Raw genomic sequence first — 19,280 nt, 5'->3', positions numbered from 1 at the left:
ACCACAGTTCACTGCTCGTTTTTGGGAATGTCTGCATGAGCAAATTGGTACTCATTTAGTCCGTAGCTCTGCTTATCATCCTCAAACGGCTGGTCAAACTGAACGAGTTAACCAAATCCTCGAAGACATGTTGAGGGCATGCGCTCTCTCATCAAAAGGTTCTTGGGTTAAGTGGTTGCCATTAGCTGAGTTCTCCTACAACAACAGTTATCAGGAGAGTATCAAGATGGCTCCATTTGAAGCCTTGTACGGTCGAAAGTGTCGAACCCCGTTGAATTGGGTAGAAGCCGGAGAGAGAAGGTTTTACGACATCGATTTCGTGAACAAAGCCGAGCAGAAAGTCCAGACTATCCAGCAACATTTGGAAGCTGCTCAAGCTCGTCAGAAAAGTTATGCCGACAAGAGAAGCAAGCCGATTGAGTTTTCAGTCGGTGACCATGTGTACATCAAGGTGTCTCCGATGAAGGGTGTACAAAGGTTCGGAGTCAAGCGAAAGCTTGCACCTCGCTATGTGGGACCTTATCGGATTCTTGAAAAGAAAGGGAATGTGGCATACAAAGTTCAACTTCCAGTTGCGCTTCGGGCTATTTTCCCTGTATTCCATGTATCACAATTAAAGAAGTGCCTTCGTGTACCGGAGGAGCGAGTGGAAATTCGAGATATCAAGTTGAAGTCTGACTTGGTGTATGAGGAGAAACCCATAGCGATTCTTGATCGCAAGGAACGGGAGACGCGTAATCGTGTGGTTAAGCTCTACAAAGTGTTGTGGAGTAACCACGGGGAAGAAGATGCCACTTGGGAGACGGAGGATTATTTAAAAGAAGTTTACAAAACATTCTTCGAAAATCAGTAAGCTTTCAAATCTCGGGACGAGATTTTTGTAAGGGGGGAAGGCTGTAACACCCCAGTGTTATGGTTGCATTGATCATGTGCATAGCATAAGCATCATCATCTACTCAAAGCATATCATGATCATCATCTCTCTTGAGCCATGTCATTCTATGCAAAAATGTGTTTTAAATTGCTTAAATAGGCTTGCTATGCTTATGTTTGAGTGAACCATGCTTGTGTTTGTGCTTAATGCCTTGGTAATTAGTTTATCTATGCTTAACTTGACTTTGGGAACAATGTTCATGTTGATCACTCCTCCAAATTATGCCTTGAAGTCATACTTATGCAAATAGGCCCTAAAAACCTCTTTTGCTTAGGCTTTTAAAAAGTGTTTCATAAAATGTTTGCATGTCAAAACTTTCTACAGAAAAGTTGTAGCAAATTTTATAAGTAACAAAAGTTGTTTTATGGCCATCTCATGAAAATGAACACAAATAGCTCAAAAGTGACCCACAAGGCAGATTTGGGGCTGTTTCCAACACTTAGAAAATTCTCTAAGTCTTGGAACGAAACCAGTTTGCTCGATCGATTTTGAAAACTCCATATCTTTCAATCCAGGCCGATCTGGCCTTTGCTCCAATTGAAAAAGTTGTAGAACTCAGTTAGAACTCCAACTTTGTCAACTCCATCATCTTCTATCTCGGGATGGTTTGGGAGTTATTCGTTGCTAAAGTCGCTCTGTCAGTCGGTCGCCATTTCTCTGAATCGAAGCCGAGCTCGTCGTCGTGGATGGCCAGAGCGCCATCTGTCCGCCAGATGTCATCCGTACGCCGGCGATGGCCCCGCTCGTCAGCTCCCAGCGCCCGCATGATGTCCACGGCGACGCCCCGAGCAGAGTGGACGCGTCCACTCTCGCTTTCCTCGCCCTCTCGCGCCTGTAAACCGGCCGCAGCGAGCTCACCGTCGCGAGCTCACTCCGGCGAACTCGTGTGCGCTCGTCGCTGCGTCTCGGTCCACCAAACTTCACCCAAAGCTCCGCCGTGAACCGCTCTCCATTCTCCACCCACCACCTCACCGAGAATCCCACCGGTGAGCCGACATTTCCTTCTTTCCCCAAATCGGGTCGCCGTGACCGTTTTCTCCGGCGAACTCAATGCCGAGCCCTGTGAAGCCTCTTGTCGTCTCTGGTTAGGTCCTAGAGGTAGCTTAGGTCCTTAGCGAGCTTTTGCGCCACTTGGTGGACGCTCTGCCAAGCTCTCCGTCGCCGGACACGGTGCGGAGCGCCGCCGTGCTTCCGCCAGAGATGGGTGCTCTCGCGGCCAGTGTGTTCCACGAGGATCCAGGCCAAGCTGTGTACCTAGGAAGCTTCGCCGTAGTCTGCTGGTGCTGTAGAATGCCTTAGGTTGCGCTCTACCGGCCTGATGGGCTCCGGCGTACCGTCGAGCACCTCCGCCGAGCCGCCATCGTCGACGGTGAGCCCCTTCCGGTGGCTCCGCCGTGGGGAAAAGGGGGTCAATCGAGTCGCTAGGGTTTGGGGATCACGTTGGTGCCCTTGGTTTGGCCGGAGACCTCGCCGTCGCGGAGAAATCGCCGGCGAACGTCGCCTCGGCCGCGAGGAAGAAGGACCCGACAGATGGGGTCCACTGTCAGTGTCTCCTCTTTCCCTGCTTTTCTTTTTTTCAAAATCCTGATTTTTGACTTTCTTGCAAAAATTATATCTCCTGTTTCTGAGATCCAAAAATTGTGAAACAATTTTTGTGGTATTCCTTGAGATGGATAGTTTTTAATAAAAATATAAAATGAACCATGTTTTCTGGGAAATTATTTATTAAAGATTTAATCTTGTTATTCATGGATAAATGTATATCTCTTGTTATACTGCTTGGTTTACTCTGAAAATTTTATGGTAGCCTCTGCATGGTAATAGAATGCTTTGATAAATATTTCATGATTTTTGGAGCTCTGCAGTTGTGATATGTAATTTGTGATTGAAATGTGGCTGGTTTCCTTAATTAAATCATATAAAATACTTGGTGCTTATGCTGGTGTTCCACCTTGGTGGTGAACTTGTTTATGGTGTTTCTAATATAGAAATAATCTGAAATCTGTTGTTTGACATCATATAAGTCATGTTTTGGAATTTATGAAATAAGTACCTTGGCACATGTTAAATACATATCTTTAATTTAGTAGGTGCATTTGCTCTGAAATTTTTATGGTGATGTCTTGGTGCTATATTTGTGCTTCTGTAATTTTTATAGATTTTTCTGAGCACTTTGACTAGTATCTTGTAATTATGCTCTTATTTAGGATTAATTAATAAATGCCTTGTTAAGTAAATGTTTGGGGGTTTTCATCTGGTGTTCTGGTAACCTTGTAATATTTTTGTGCTCATAAGCCATGTGGTTAGCATGGGTTATGTTTTGGTTATGTCATTAAATAATTATTTAAAGGGTTTAAGGCTGTTCTGGACAGCAAGGAAAGGATTTAACTTTGCTTAATGATAACTTAACTTTCTGTGAAACTTGTCTAAATCAAAGTTGTTCTAAACTTGTTGAACTAGCTGTGGTTTAAATTTGAGGTCATTTGGCCAAGTAGTTTAAGAGTTATAGCTGTTCCAAGTTGGGTTCCAGAAATAGGTGCTCTCTGTTTTTCTGGGACAGAACCTGGAACTTTGTTTATTTGACTGGTTTAATGTTTGAATCATGCTGTGATGTTTAAAGATGATTTGTAGACAATTTCATAAGCTTTCCAGAATGTCTTTATTTGTGTTTGTTGGATCTGTCTATCATTAGTTATGATTTATTTACCAGGTTACTCCTGTTTTGTGTTGTTTGTGATTTGGTATCATGTTAGGTTTTGGGGCTAAGCTAACTTGTTTACTTGTGTGAGCTTGTATAACTTTTGCTCTGTAAATGAGTGTCCAGTGAGTTGCTTATGTTATCAAGCATTCATCTTTAGCATGTGCATCTTCTTATTGTTCGAACATGCAATAGGTGCACCGGACGTGACTGTTTCCTACGAGCTGCAAGCGAATCCCGAAGGCCAGGAGAGCAGCCAAGAGGTGGAGGTCCAGCAAGCCGGACTCGAGGAGCCCGAAGAAGAAGTTGAGTGCCCGAATCACGAGCTGGCATCGTTCGTGAAAGGCAAGCCCCGGAGCATTCTAAGTCTCCCTTATTTTCGAAAGTTCACTTAATATGTTCTATCTATTGATGCATTACGTGTAGGAGTTGTGATGAAACTGTTGCTGCATTCTACTCTATCCTTGTCCAGATAACTCACCACACCCTGGTTGTAGAGTTAGGATCGAGTAGCAGCTTAGCCTTGCTTAATCGGTAGAAGTCGGGTGATTTCCTGTCACCTGCGCGAGATAGGGTTGTGTCGGATCACGATGGTCTATATGTGCTATCGTGGATGGAACCTGATTAATTTGACTTAAGCCGGGCGGAGTTTTGCAAGTTTCTAGTAACTCCGTCTGTGGCAGCTAAGGACCGATCGTTGTACGTCCAATTGTCATGTTGAACGCATGCCTAACACTTAGTTGGCCGGATAACTCGTTCCGACCGCGAAGCTGAGTAGTATGACTCAGGCCGGAAGACCGGCAAGTATAAAGTGTGCACTACCGGAGGAAGTGCGGTGTGCGGGGGACCATTGGCGTAAGTCCAAAGGCAGGTGAGTTAAAATTCCTGACCTCCCTGGCAGAGTGGTAGCCCTGGGAGTGCGGCGCTGATCGGAGCCGTGATTCCTGAGTTGTACCAAAGGTGACCCGTTGGCTCTCCGGCAGGGGATGCTTCGGTCAGTGCTAGGAATAACCCTCCAGCTGGATAGGAATTCGATTCGAATCGCCGTCTCTCCAGGTTAGTGAGAACTTGACAGAGCAGCGGCAAACGTAGCATTCACTAATGAACTTGGTTCATGGTAATGAGGATAGCAAGAAGAACATATGAGGAACTTGATATGGTTATTATTGTTTGTAATAATCGAATGAAGTGTTGTAGTTCAGGTGCTAATCTAGTGGTAGGCTGATGATAAATAAATTTGATGCTCTCGAAATAACTTAGTTGTAAGTTAAGCTTTTGGCAAAAGTTGAGTCGACCAGCTCCACTTGATATTTAGCCTTGCATGATCCTTGGTGTCTTTCATGTTTTACTAGACGGGTAAGTCTAGCTGAGTACATTCCCGTACTCAGGGTTTATTTCCCACCTGTTGCAGATGACATCTTTTATGACGGTTTCTGCAAGACCTGTCTCCATCCCGCTGGGGATGAGGACTAACCGTTGGGCACGGTTCTCTAACAATCTCGTCTCTGATGCTTTTGGAAGGATGGCATAGACTCTGGGAGTAACAGAAACTTGTGAACTGAACTTTGAACAAGTGTGTGTACTATTTTGCTTCCGCTACTTCGAACAAGGGTTGTAATAACTTAATACTCCGATGTGGTGCCGCTTCGACGGCAGTGTATGACTATGTAACATTTGTTGTGTTTATGTTGAACTATTACGATCTTAGTTTGTTGCGAGTTGGTTTGAAGTCCTTCGTGATTTCAATTGACTACCGGGATTATATGGGCTCAAGTTTGGAAACTTGATTGCTTGACGATCGTTTCTGCACTTGAACTCTTATAATTTGGTCGGTTCTGTGACATTTCGTCTTCTAAGTCTGATTCTTCTAAAAGCTCTAGAGATGCAGCCTTTGCCTCCTCCATAGGGTCAGGCAAAAGATATGACTCGGCCTTATTGTTTAAGGAGTGTGAAATTGTTATTGGGATTTTAATGGCTTTTCCAAAAGAAATGTGTAGCTTTCCAGTATGACCTTCATAAAAGAGTCTTCTAAAAGGTTGTCCTATCAACAGGTCGATGTCCCATGTATCAAAGATATAGAAGTTCAAATGAACCATGGAGCCTTCTACCGTAAGAGGTAGGACATTAATAATTCCAAGACTGGGGACTAATCGTCCCGAAGATTCCTTTATGACCTTTGTTGTGGGGGTTAAGACAAGATTTTTAAATAGTTTAAGTGCAAAAGATTCAGACATGATGTTGATCCCCACAACAGGATTATAGAGAGCATTAAATCTATCAGAATTATAAGCACAGCGTATAGTTATAGAGGGTGTGTCCAAACGGATCACATCAGAGGAAAGCTCTGATTCCTCCAACCATTCGCTACTCATTACTGAGATAAGCTTTCTTAATTGTTGTTCACTTGGTAAATAAATGCTAAACTAGCCATTTTGGGGTTTGTCTATAGAATGGTAGTTTAAAATGCTTCCAAAATCGGCAAAAAGATCGGATTCTATATCCTGCATGAAGTCCGGTGGTGGAATTTCTTCCTCTTGTGGCTCAGAACTTGGGATAGCTAAAGTAGATAAAGAATTTGGCAAAGTGTCTACTTCGGCTTCGTATGTTTCATCATGAAGGGTATTATCCATCTCAGCTTCTAGGATTCTATCCAGGATCACTCTAGCTTCATCTGTAGGGATTCTAAAGAAAGAACCTCTAGACATTGTGTGTAGCATTTGTTTGTGATTTTTCTGAAGACCTCGAAAAAAGTGAAATAAAAGAACAGGGTCTTCATGATTAAGGTTTGGACTAGATTCTAAAAGATCAGAAAAATGTTTCCAGGATTTTCCCAAAGTTTCATTATCTTTTTGTTTAAAAGATAGGACTTCGAGTCTATGGTCGGCTATACGGTCAAGGGAATAGAAATCTAGACAAAAGTTGGCTCGTAAAACTCCCCATTCACCTTGTTGTTGTCTTACCTTCTGACTGTACCATTGTCTAGCTTCTCCTCTTAAAGAAAAAGGAAAAAGCTTCCAACGTAAAGTTTTATCAGAAATGCCTTCAATGCGAAGACAATCACATGTTTGCTCAAAATCTCTAATATGAAGGTAAGGGTTTTCGTCTTCCTTTCCCGAAAAAGATAGGTTTTGAATCATGGCAATCAACCTAGAACTTAACTTATACTAGGATGTTTGGATAGGCTGTGATGACTCCCATGGTAAAAGGTCAGTTGCTAAAGGGATTGCAGATTCATGGATCGATTTAGAATTTTGGTTTTCCATAAGGTAAGAGTAAAGCAAATAAATAAAGAATATAAAAGATAAGAAAAGATAAAAGTATAGATACAAGCTAGTAGTAAGACTCAGGTTATCTTAGCAACCGTCTTTCTCCCCGGCAACGATGCCAGAAATGCTTGTTGATATTTGGGAACGCAATAAGGAATTGATCCGCAAGCGCACGGATATCGGTGAGCACTTCACCCGGGAAATTATCCAGAGTATCGTATTTACATTTTTACCACTAGGAGAAAGAGTGCATCTGACTAACCGGTCTATTACTACTAACCCTTTAGGCACAAAGAATGTCTTTCGATGTGAGTGATAAATAGAGAAGACTGCAGCCGTAGTCTCCTTCTAACCTTGGTAAGGATGATCTATTGTTCTAATGGGGAGGCTAATGGAATCTAGACACCACAAAGGATGTTCAACTCGCACCTATAAACCCTATCCTTCCTGCTAACGAGATGTGATCTGCAAAGGTAACTCGGAATTGTCACGTTCCTCACTACTACCACAGTCCAGCTAGTCAGGGAATATCTATGAGTACCCCAGCCTAAACACCATGTTTACGCCAGCAATGATTACTCTAAACTCTACGCGAAGAGATTAAAGTAAACTCATAAACCAGAAGAACAATAAAACAAGAACTTACTAGAATTTAGAAGTCGAAATACTGAAGAATCCTAGGAGCAAGCTTCGGGTTAGGAGAACTTGATCCCGCAGGTACAAGCTTGGAGTAGACACCGACAGGCTGGGCTTCCTCCAATCTACACCTCCACTCTATCTCTCTCAATCTAGTAGAAACTAGAAGATCTATTTCTACTTTACATTGGTTGCTAAGCCTAAAAAGAAATATTAATTAGAGAAGAGGTTTTCCTTCGAGGGCACCCCTCAGTCTCTATGATAATTTCTTCATGTCTTCTCTAGGGGCCAGGGGCGTTTCCTTATATAGTCCTCCTCCTCTATGCATTTTTGGGTCGGTAGGCGAGGTGGTACTATGTTTTTCTTGATCCAATAGGTCGGTGGAATATCCCATGCGAAGAGAGTCCTGAACTGGATCCAGCAGGGGGCGGGCGCCCTGGGCCTGGCCCCTTTCGGGCTCTGCTTCCTTCCCGTGGCTTCTGGAGTCTTCTAGATGGTAGAAAATTGCGCAGTGGGTTGATATCTCTATGTAATCCCGACATGTGGGCCTTTCTTCCTTATTTCCTGATAACCCCCTGTAGAAATAGACAAACACCAAAACTCGTGGAATTCTGTCAGATAAAACCCTAAGTCTAGATGTTGATTTCATTTGGATCCTTTTCTTTGTTTATTTGATAATTAAATTTGGTACTTAAGGACCGTCAACAGCCACCGAGCACCACCCGTAGCATTCTCCCTCCTCCGTCGCTCCCAGCTCCGAATCCTTTCGGCCATCGCTCCACCTCGTCATCCCCGTCTCCGAACACGCCTTCTTGGCCTTCGTAGTGCACGGTGAGGAGCTCTCCATCCTTTCCACCCTCTCCAGCGTGAGCGCCGCCATGGCTCACATTGCCAGCACACTCCCGTGCCCCTCTCGCTTTCCTTTCTGGCGCTTTGTGTTCGCCTTGGCCTCGTGCAGCTCGTGCTAACCTCCAATCGCGCTCTACTGGACCGGAAGCGTGAGTTCCACAGTGAGCAGCGCCACCGCTCCACCATGGCTGGTGGCGAGTTCGATCTGGTCCATCCCTGGTCACGCAAAGAGGGTCATCGTGTTCCCTTGGGCAGTAGAACGTCTAGGAGTGCTCGGTTCGACGAAAGGGTTTGCCGACGGTGAGCTCTGGCTCACCGGAGTTCTCCGCCCTACTGCAGTGGCTGACAGGTGGGACCCGTGGCCCACCTGTCTGCTGCTCGCGATGAGGGCGGTTGCACCTAGCCAGACTCAGGGGGTTTGAATTCGATTTTCAGAAAAATGTTTCCAGAAATTTGATTAAAACTTGTTTCATTCATAACTTGAGTTATGTAGCTCAAAAAATGATGAAATAAATTTTAGCTTAGTACCCTTGCATGTCATGTTTGATTACATTTCCTGAAAATATATTTAATCTATGTTATTGCTATTCTTAGAAAATGCACAGTAAATAAAATATAACTCAGTAAAATGTGATTCTTGTTCTACTAGCTTTGCATGGAGGTATAGTTGCTGCGAAAAATGTGTAGCACAATCTTAATTTATGATCATTTAAATGCTTGCATGGCAATGGTTTATGATTTTAATAAATAGTTGGATCATGCAATTAATCTGGAAATTTTCGTGACCATTTCTTATGTTAATAAGTAATTTATAAAAATATAAAATCTATTATTTGATACTTTGACACTAGAAGGGTATTTTCCCTTAATTATATTAATAAACTTGTGATTTTTGTGTGGGCCATGCCATCTGCCCAAATGATGTGAAAATTTGGTAGTAGACTGTACAGATGACTTGTAGCCGTCTGTAATTTTTGTAGAATTTATTGAAGCACCAAAGTATATGCTACTGTTGTAAGCTTAATAATAAATAAATAAATAAACCCTTGTTATGCATGAAATGGTTGCAATGAAATTTGTTTGGTGTATCTTTGAAGCACTATAGTAGCTTGCTGGTGTAGTAGTAGCTTGTAGAGGAGAATACAATATATGTTTTATTTTGGCTACATATTCTTGGATGATGTTAACTATCTAGTAGTAATAGTTTCTCATTTCATCCGTCGGATCTCTTCCCCACTAGAGATGAGATCTGCACATACTCATTTAGCACCATGTCATGATCATCCTGCCTTAACTTGCATAGCACTGCACCTCGGGCATACTGCACTTCCACTTATATGTACGTATGAATCATGCAGGCTCGTAGGAGAACGAGGTAGAACCCGAGGAGCAGGAGGAGACCCCAATGCAGGGACTTCCAGAAGAACCAGAGCCAGAAGGAGAGCTGCAGGAGTGCCCCGACCACAGGCCTAGCACCTTCGAGAGAGGCAAGCCCTAGAGTATTCTAATAAGTCTTCCTATTTCTCTCTAACTTACTTAGTTATATCATGATGGTTTGTTTTGTTGCATTACTTTATAGGTGTTGTTTGATACCGTTGATGCATAGTTAATCCTTGGCTTACCATCTGTCTACCTGCCTTGTCCTAAGTAGTGTAGGATCGGAGTCTATGGTTAGCTGGCTTAGAGTAGTAGAAGTCGGGTGATTTCCTATCACCTATGAGATATAGGTGGATACCTAAAAGTCTAGCTGTTTGATGCTATGGTGAGAAGTAACCAAGTGTGTAGATGAAACTGAGATCGGGTAGGGTCTTATGGTGGTGTTGACCATAGTGCCCCTGCCTGTGTCGAATTTAGGACCGATCATTGACGGTCCTCTTGTCATGTTGAACACATTCCCCACACTTAGCTGGAAGGATAAGTCGTTCCAACCGTGAAGCCTGAATACTATCTAGGCCAGGAATCCTCCCGATGTACGCGCTGTATTGGTGCTGGTTGAGGAGAACGACGTCGGCGCGGTGCACAACCTTGGTATACCTTGGATACCTCGGTCGCCGGAATGGCCCTCAGGTACGGGCGGTGCCTGTCGAACCCATGAATTGGTCTTGGATAGTGTAATACGCTGACCTGTAGCTCACTTGATCAGTGACCATGGTTTGCGTGGGGAATAACTCGCCAACTGGTCAGAAATTGATTCGAATCGCCATCGCTCCTGGATAGTGAGCACTTGACTTTAGGTTCGTCCTCGTAGTAAGGACTATGAAACACTTTGGTTATGGTAAATGATGATTGGTGAATGCTATGATATGGTACTATCATAGTGAAACAACTGTTTGCAATAGTACAAGTGCTAACATAGATGGTAGTTAATAATACCTAACTTGAGCTAAATAAAAGCAAAGGGGTTTTAGGATATATTCCTTGATGGTTAAAGCTTTTATGTAAAAAGGGTCCACCTATACAACTATATAGCATTCATGATCCTTGAAGAGTCTTTTTTGGTTTATGACGGGTAAGTCTAGCTGAGTACATTCTCGTACTCAGGGTTCCATTCCCATGTCATTTTGCAGATGGTCAGATGTATTATGATTATTGCATCAACTACTTGTACACAGCAATGGTTGATGACTAGACCAAGGGAAATGGTCACTCTACTTCCTATTTTGCTTTTGTGGGAATGATGAGACTCTGGCACTATAACAGACTAAATGTGTGTGTACTTCCGAAACTGAAAGGCTTCCGCTACTACAATTGAACTTGGTTTTTAATAACTATGTTTGAACTCTGATGTAATTTTTGAATGCTGTGATCTGGAGGTACTTGTGAAAGGCGACTACTGAACTTATACGATCTTGGTTGTATGTGCGAAATATTATTTGAAATCCCTCGAGATTTCACGAACTACCGGGACTATATGGGCCTAAGCCTCATAGTTTGACTACGCAGGTGGTCGCTGTGACGGTTAATCTATTATAATTTGCACGGTTCTATTACAGATATGAATAATAAGGGACAGATAAATAAGAATTCTTAGCCGTAAGATAAACATGATCATCATCTCAATTAGATTACTCTAAGTCTATAGCACAAGTATGGTATTAAGACAATCTACATGAATAAATCCTATGTGATCTAACTATACTGTCAAAGCATACTTTGATTACAGCAAGTACACCGAGCATCATCACTAGAAAAGGTTATATCTGTGCATATTGATATTAGAAAGAAAGGTCATGAACATAGCAATCAGTTCCCTATAATAATGGTGCTCTGCAATCCTTATAATCGGGAGAAGGAATACAAGGGACTCAATAGGACTGTCACCCCCACGATCTACCTCAAGCTTCGGACTATAAGGGTTAATCGCGGATAAATATGGTCTAGGCACAACACCCACACAATATTTACCACTACCATCGATCTAATGAGTAAGCACTATACGATCCTATTCATAAACATAATTCTAATCTAACTACACTAAGCATATAATCAAGGTAAACTAACAACAATATAACTAAGAACATAAGCAAATAGAATAATGTCAATTCTAATATAATCAAATAGATCAAAGTCATATTCATAGTAGCAGGAACTAATATAAATATAACAAAAAGAATAAGAGTTTACAAAGAACTGAAGATAGATCCAGACTCCAAGGTTGTCTTGACTCCTTCTAGATCTATTCCTATGTAGCTATGCTAAAGAACTATATAGATCTAATTAAGATTGCGGCTAAGAATCCTATAGAGACAGATCCATTCAAGGGACCCCTCTCTATCTAATTCTTCTCTTGATCTTCTCAGAGAATAATTATGAACTCCTCCTCTAGGGGGGTCATGCTTGTATTTATAGCACCCTAGGAAGCACGACAACACTTTAATGTATGCTTAGGATTAATCTTCAAAGGCGGTGAAGGCAGGATCCACGAGGTGGAGCCTCATTGGGGCACCGTCCCATGCCCTATGGTAGGTGGGCCCCACCTTTCAGGTGGTGTCTTCCTGAGTCTTCTGGAGTATTCATGAGTTGACGTTTCATGTATTCTCTCTACGTAAATCTAACATGTGGACCTCCTTTTGTTCTTATTACGATAACCCCCTGTAGAAATAGACAATGACCAAAACTTGTGGAATTCTATTAATGATAATCCCTATAGCTTGATAGTATTGTGGTTTTAGTCCTTTCTCATTCTTTGTTGACGGTTAAAAAAGTACTTATCTACCGTCAACATCGAGGTGAGTCATTTATGATGCCGACCTCCATTACTCATGATACAATAGAGGTGGTTTCATTAGAAAGTCTGCCTCTATTAATAAATTAATAGAGATGGATGCCTTAAGTAGACCTCAGTTTGTCCCCTCTACCTATCATGCATGCTTGCATAATGTCCAAGAGTTCTTGGATGTTAGATGGAGGGGACATCACAAATCAAAAAATTGAGGTGTTTGATGTACCTTTTCCTTGTTGAGCGTGCGAGTTGTAGCAAGATGCATGCAATTTTCACTAGATGCATGTAGCCACTTGAAGACATACGAGCTAGAGAGTTCCTCCTACACAAAATCAAGACAAGATGGAAGCTAGGAGAGATAAGAACTTTTAAATCTTAGTGTGTGTAGCTTTAATTGGTTTGTAAGCCCTATTTCTTGTTGTTTTCTGCTCTTTAGTTTTGACACTTTGAGCATAAGAGCTCATATATGTCCCAAGTAGATATAGAGGCTTGATTTTATATCCTTTATCTGAAAATCATTACTATGAGATTGGGATATTTGGAAACCAAGAAAAGATCTCATATTTTAAATTGTTATGCCAAGCAGAGCTAGATCTCTAAAACTGCTACTCAGTGTAAGTATTCAGTGAAATATTTCATATGGCATAAAAAGATGTACACTGATTCCATTTTCATTGTATATTTGTATGAGACTTTGAAGATCCCTTCCTCAGTGTACAACAAGTGTGGGCATACAAACTTGTTTATTACACAAGCATGCACATATAAAACATTTCATACAAAAGTAATCATAAGTTTTCCAAGATGCTCCTAGATAGCATCCGCCTTTTGTAACTGACCTCCACTTTCCCTCTAGGTTGTGGGGAAAGCTTTAGCCAATTTGTCTCGGGGAATGATGACACCAACTTGAGCTCAAAGTTCCTTAGCAAATGGCTCCATATCACCTTCACTTGCATATAGGCATAAGCTTCCCACGGGCAAGCATGTCTTCCACCACTGAACGCATTGTAAGTGAACTTTCCACCAACTCTGTCTTCCTCCCTTCCATGACCAAACCAGTGTGGGTCATACACATAGGGTCCTTGTAAATGTACACTACTACAGAAACAGGCCTTTGGTCACTTGCCCAAAATGAACAATAATCTCGGCCCAAACAGCGTCCGGGACAAAAACATATTTAGTCCCGGTTGGTGAGACCAACCGGGACTAAAAGTCCCCTGCCCAACGGGTATTGTGTCAGACATCGGCTATGGGGACCTTTAGCCCCGGTTGGTCTCACCAACCGGGACAAAAACATATTTAGTCCCGGTTGGTACCACCAACCGGGATTAAAAGCTGTTGTCCCGGTCCGACCCACCGGCCGGGACTAGTGTTGGAATTTAGACCCGGTTTTTAAAAGGAACCGGGACTAAATGTCCCTCCCCATATTTGAACTCTTCTTCCCCTGGCCGAGCCCATCAATCTTCACTCCTTCGTTGTTGTTGACGGTCCTTAATGCTCACATTTAACCGTCAACTAATCATAGAAAAGGATCCAAATTCAACCAACACCTAGACTTAGGGTTTTATCTGACAGAATTCCATGAGTTTTGGTGTTTGTCTATTTCTGCAGGGGGTTATCAGGAAATATGGAGGAAAGGCTCACACGTCGGGATTACATAGAGATATTAACGTGCCACGGAATTTTCTACCATCTAGAAGACTCCAGAAGCTACGGGAACGAACGGGAAGCCGAGAGGGCTCAGGGACAGGGCGCCCACCCAAGTCCCGAGGGCGCCCGCCCTGGAGTTCTCCCCAATCAGGTCCAAACTCGCGGATCATGCTCCACCGACCTAAAGGATCAAGGAAAACCGTGCGATTAATGTTAGTTTGATCCGACGGCCCAGATTCATCTGAAAAGACTATATAAGCAAGGCCCCCTGGCCCCTGGAGATCATACCTCTTCTACAGAATCAAAGTTAGGGTTTCAATTCTTCATCCAAGTATAGAGGATCCCTCTAGTTCTTCTAGTTCTACCTCTAGTTCATCTAGTTCTAGTTCTAGTTCCTCTAGTTCTAGTTCTAGTTAGTTCTAGTTGTAGTCTAGAAAATAGGGAGAGAGAAGAGGAGAGCGGAGGAAGAGGAGCCGGATCTGTCGGATCTTCCTCAACATTGTACTTTTGCAGCAACTGGTTTGTCCTTCATCGTTCTCCAGGTTCTTCAATTCATAATTCCTGAGTTCTTTAATTACTTTTATTTACATTCAAGTTATTTATTGGATTCCTGCTTGCATCAAGTGCTCTAGTCTTTGAAACGCTAGAGTATTAATTAATAGATTAGACGTGGTGTTTAGTTTTCCAATTACTTGGAATTGCACCCAATCGTGTGGATTGTTGTGGTAGCCCTAGGGTAGTGACAGCCCTAACGGTCGACGTATTCCACCTCGTTCGGATCGTTGTTTGTAGGACCGTAGTCAGAGATTCCTAGCCCCCTTCTCATCTCTTTCTGTGGTTAGTGTTTTGATGTCACAAAATAGATAATCTTGAAGTAATTATTGATTCTTAGATCAACTAGAGAACTCTTAGGAAACTTCCACTCTTCCCACCAAAAATAATTATATAGTTATCCTTGGGCGATCTTGATTCTTAATTAGTACACTCACGTTCCCTGTGGAAAATTGATACTCTGGAATACTCCCGGGTGAAGGCTACATCGGTATCTGTATGCTTGCGGATTTTTCTGTTTGTGTTTAAAATACCCAACAAGCTTTCTGGCGCCGTTGCCGGGGAACGGTAGCTGTGCTAGTTTCGAACCAAGTCGTCCGTGTATCCTTTTTCTTTTCCTTTTTTTACCACAATCACCTTATCATTTTCACCATACCATATGGATTTCACTCTAAGCATTAACGAGCATGGAATTTATTTCATAGCCACTTCATTTACTCCATGCTCATATGCAACATCTTCCCAATCCATTGGTTTTTCCAACATCATCACATTCGAGATCTCCACCCCCCTCATCCTTGCTATTTATAAAAACTTTAAAAGGGCGGTTGTCGATGCATATGTCTATATTAAATATTGCAGATCTCGTTGAGTTGATCTTGATATAGGTCAGCGTTGGAGGGGAAACCACTTCACCGACATAAATTGATGGTTTCCGAAGGACAAGCTTAGTGTCCTAAAACAAGCACTGATCAGATTGTAACATGAGCTTTTAATTATTTGCAACATTACCTTGTGTGTTGAGCATATAAGGATAATTGTAAAATATTCCTTCGGGTATTCTTGTCACTAACCTTTCCAGGATTGGAGCAAGAAGATCAGATGAATGACAAGCACAAGGTATGTCCAACCAATCATCATACAACATTGAATTAAATTCATCCAAACTTGAATTTTGCAAAATTCAAGCTTGGGGAATTACTTTACATAAAAACATCATTTGCCATGTTGCTATGTTGGTTGTCCCTACCTTTGAGACATGCTCAATTTGTTAAATACTAATCACACTACTTCATCTCCACTTGAGTAGATTTCTATAAATGCTCTCATACTACCTTTATTTGCTTTAGTATATGTCTAGGTTTGGAGTAGTTTCATTTATCTCATAATTAAGCATGGTGCTTAGTTTAGGAATGATGATCTTACTTCCAAAGGATTTTAAATTAAGCATGATGCTTAGGTTAAGATGCCCTCTGTTGACGGTCCTTAAGTACTAAAATTAATAATCAAATAAACATTAAAAAGGATCAATATGGAACAAACATCTAGAATTAGGGTTTTATCTGACAAAATTCCACGAGCTTTGGTGTTTATCTATTTCTGCAGGGGGTTATCAGAGAATATGGAGAGAAGGCCCACATGTCATGTTTACAACGAGATAATTACATGCCGCACAATTTTCTTCAATCTAGAAGACTCCAGAAGCCACGGGAACGAACGAGAAGGGAATCGGGCTCGGGGGCAGGGCGCCCGCCCACCCCCCTTGGGCGCCCGCCCAGGCCAGGAGTCCAATCAAGACTCTGCTTCGGGGCAAAACTCCACCGACCTAAAGGATCAATCTAGACCAGACAATCTATGTCGGTTTGATCCAATGGCTCACGTTCACTTGAGGGGACTATAAAACCAGACCCCCTAGCCCCTGGAGGAGGAGAGAAGAAATCATTATTTAGAGGTAGCCATCAAAGTTAGGGTTTAGAGCTTCTCTCCCACAGAGAATTAGAATTAGCTACTCCCTAATCCTTCAAGTTTAGAGGTTTGATTAAATAGCAATTAGACAAGTAGAGCACTACGCTCTAGATTCGGATCTTCGGTAATAAAGATTGGTATTATTCATATCTTTCTCTAATTCTATTGTTCTAATTGCATTATGTCTCTAATCATTATGTTCTTAGTTTGCTCTAGTTCTATATTTGATATAGTTCTAATTGATAATGAGTTTATGTATAAGTTTGCAAAGCGCTTAGCTCTTGACGCGAGGGAGTTAGGTGATAGATCACATGTGAGCGTGGTGCTTAGATGTTATTTATCTGCAAATGTATCCTATTGGCCAGGTCGTGTGGTAGTTCGTGATAGTGACAGCTTCGTTGATTCTTATATAGTCCACCCTCCGTTGATAGGATAGGCAGAACCGGTATTGTGTAGTAAGTCATGCGATGCTCTGATTTACTTTATCAATGTTCCTTATACATGAATGAAGAGTCTTTTATGCTATATATGATCTTGTAGATAACTAGAGTAGATTATGACTTAGTAGTTAGTAGATAACTTAGAATCCATTCTCTAGCTAATCCGACATCACCTACATATATGAGGAGTAGTCTATTTTCTAATCGCTGTGTTATTTACCCATGAACTTATAATTCATTATCATTATCTTTATGGTTTACCCCCTGCTAAAGTAAGTGACTGTGTGATGAGTTTCCCATTAGTAATCATGTTCTTGCAAGTTTATCTCTAGTCTACGCCTTGATAGATTTTGCCCTTAATTTCATCTCCTTAATTTTCTCGAGCAAAATTATAAACAACGATACCTGGAATACTTATCCTGGTGAAATGCTACAATGAGGTGTTTTATCTGTGCGCTTGCGGATAGAATAGATTATTTTCTAGAGAGCCTTTACATTTATAAATACCTTTGTACACTCTGGCACCATGTTGTGGATGACAACCTAGTATCTAAGTGGTGTTAGCTAGTGTCAACAAGCATTTCTGGCGCCGTTGCCGGGGAGTCTCATGTGTAAGTCATAAGGGGAAGCAAAAGGATAACACTTAGGAACGGTAAGGAAAGCCAGAAAATCAGTCAAGGTTATTCATATAAAATATTAGACTAGACTATAGAGAAATAATTGCATAAAAACACCTACTAAGTGAGAAATCATAACAAGGCACCTCTGCTTTGGCAGGTTCACCCTGTTGTTTTTCTATGTTTATATTTTTATACAGAGAAATAATTGCATAAAAACACATACTAAGTGAGAAATCATAACAAGGCACCTCTGCTTTGGCAGGTTCACCCTGTTGTTTTTCTATGTTTATATTTTTATACAGGGTATATCAGAATTGACTTTGGGTACATTCAACTCTTCATCATCAGAACCAAAGCAATCAAGAGAAGAAGAAGCTAGCTACCAATTGCTGAAGCTATGGCACAGAAGACCTTGCAAGAATTCTCTGCTCCAAGTCTTGAGAACATTCCAATTGGTCCAAGATTTGCAGTAGAAGAAGGAGTACCCGAGTTTGAGCTCAAGTCAAGCCTCATCAATTTGGTGTAAGCTACACAATTCAGTGGAAAGGCACATGAAGATGCTAGTGCACACTTGCCGAATTTCTTAGAGATTGGAAGCACAATCCACATCAACGGAGTTCACAAAGATGTCATACTGCTTCACCTTTTTCCATTCTCACTAGAAGGGAAAGCGAGGAAGTGGTTCTACACTCATCAAGATAACATCAACAACTGGACGAACTTGTCAGATGCCTTTCTATCAAAGTTTTTCCCTATAGGCAAAACAACTGCCTTAAGAGGAAATATTGTCAGTTTCCAACAACAGAAGACAGAAGCCATTTCAGAAGCATGGGAGCGTTTTCAAGGATACATATCAGATTGTCCACATGGTTACTTATGCAGACCTTCTACCATGGATTAACCTAGAAGGCTCGTGAGTGCCTAGATGCATCTGCTAAAGGATCATTCTTGGAGCTTACAACTGGAAAAGCAGAGATACTTTTGGATAAGATAGCAGAAATCCAAAGCTGGTTCCAAGATAAAGCTCAACAATGTCATCAAACTGAAGAAATACTAGAAGAAGTAAATGCATTATCAACTAAGATGGAAAATTTGCTCCATTGGATTGACCAGAGGGCCAAGTTTAAAGAAGATCAAAGGGACATCAAGACAGCATATAAATATCAACCAACTTCGAGTCAACCCAATAGCAAAGGTATGAATTCAGGTAATACTTTTAAGCAACTTTCATTAAAAGAAATAATTGCTCAACAAACCAAAATTAATGATAAAGTTAAACAAACGCTAGATACAAATGAATCATCTCTAAAAGATATACATAATAAAATGAATTTTCTATTAACTGCCTTTGATGAGCAAAACACTCTTAATAAAAGGGTAGAGCTTAAATTAATAAAGTTAGCTGCTGCACTGCCTGTTGCTACTAACATTGAGCAGGTAAAGAATAT

At 41.6% G+C, this 19,280-nt stretch overlaps 1 protein-coding gene across 1 annotated transcript in view; it reads right to left on the bottom strand.

The window, feature by feature from the left end:
- The window catches only part of LOC8064404 (obtusifoliol 14-alpha demethylase), a 32,975-nt gene continuing 22,211 nt past the window's right edge, over positions 8,517-19,280 (bottom strand). Inside the window, exons 4-7 of the mRNA XM_002449391.2 lie at positions 13,423-13,700; positions 11,885-11,990; positions 8,700-8,782; positions 8,517-8,599 (exon numbers count right to left, since the gene is read on the bottom strand). Coding sequence (XP_002449436.2) covers positions 8,517-8,599; positions 8,700-8,782; positions 11,885-11,990; positions 13,423-13,700 — 550 coding nt within the window. The remainder of the gene's footprint in view (positions 8,600-8,699; positions 8,783-11,884; positions 11,991-13,422; positions 13,701-19,280) is intronic.

The sequence above is a fragment of the Sorghum bicolor genome, chromosome 5, assembly GCF_000003195.3.
Source record: "Sorghum bicolor cultivar BTx623 chromosome 5, Sorghum_bicolor_NCBIv3, whole genome shotgun sequence".
Classification (NCBI taxonomy): Eukaryota; Viridiplantae; Streptophyta; class Magnoliopsida; order Poales; family Poaceae; genus Sorghum; species Sorghum bicolor.
Note: the sequence above shows the minus strand (reverse complement) of the source record. Positions and strands in the feature narration are given on the sequence as shown.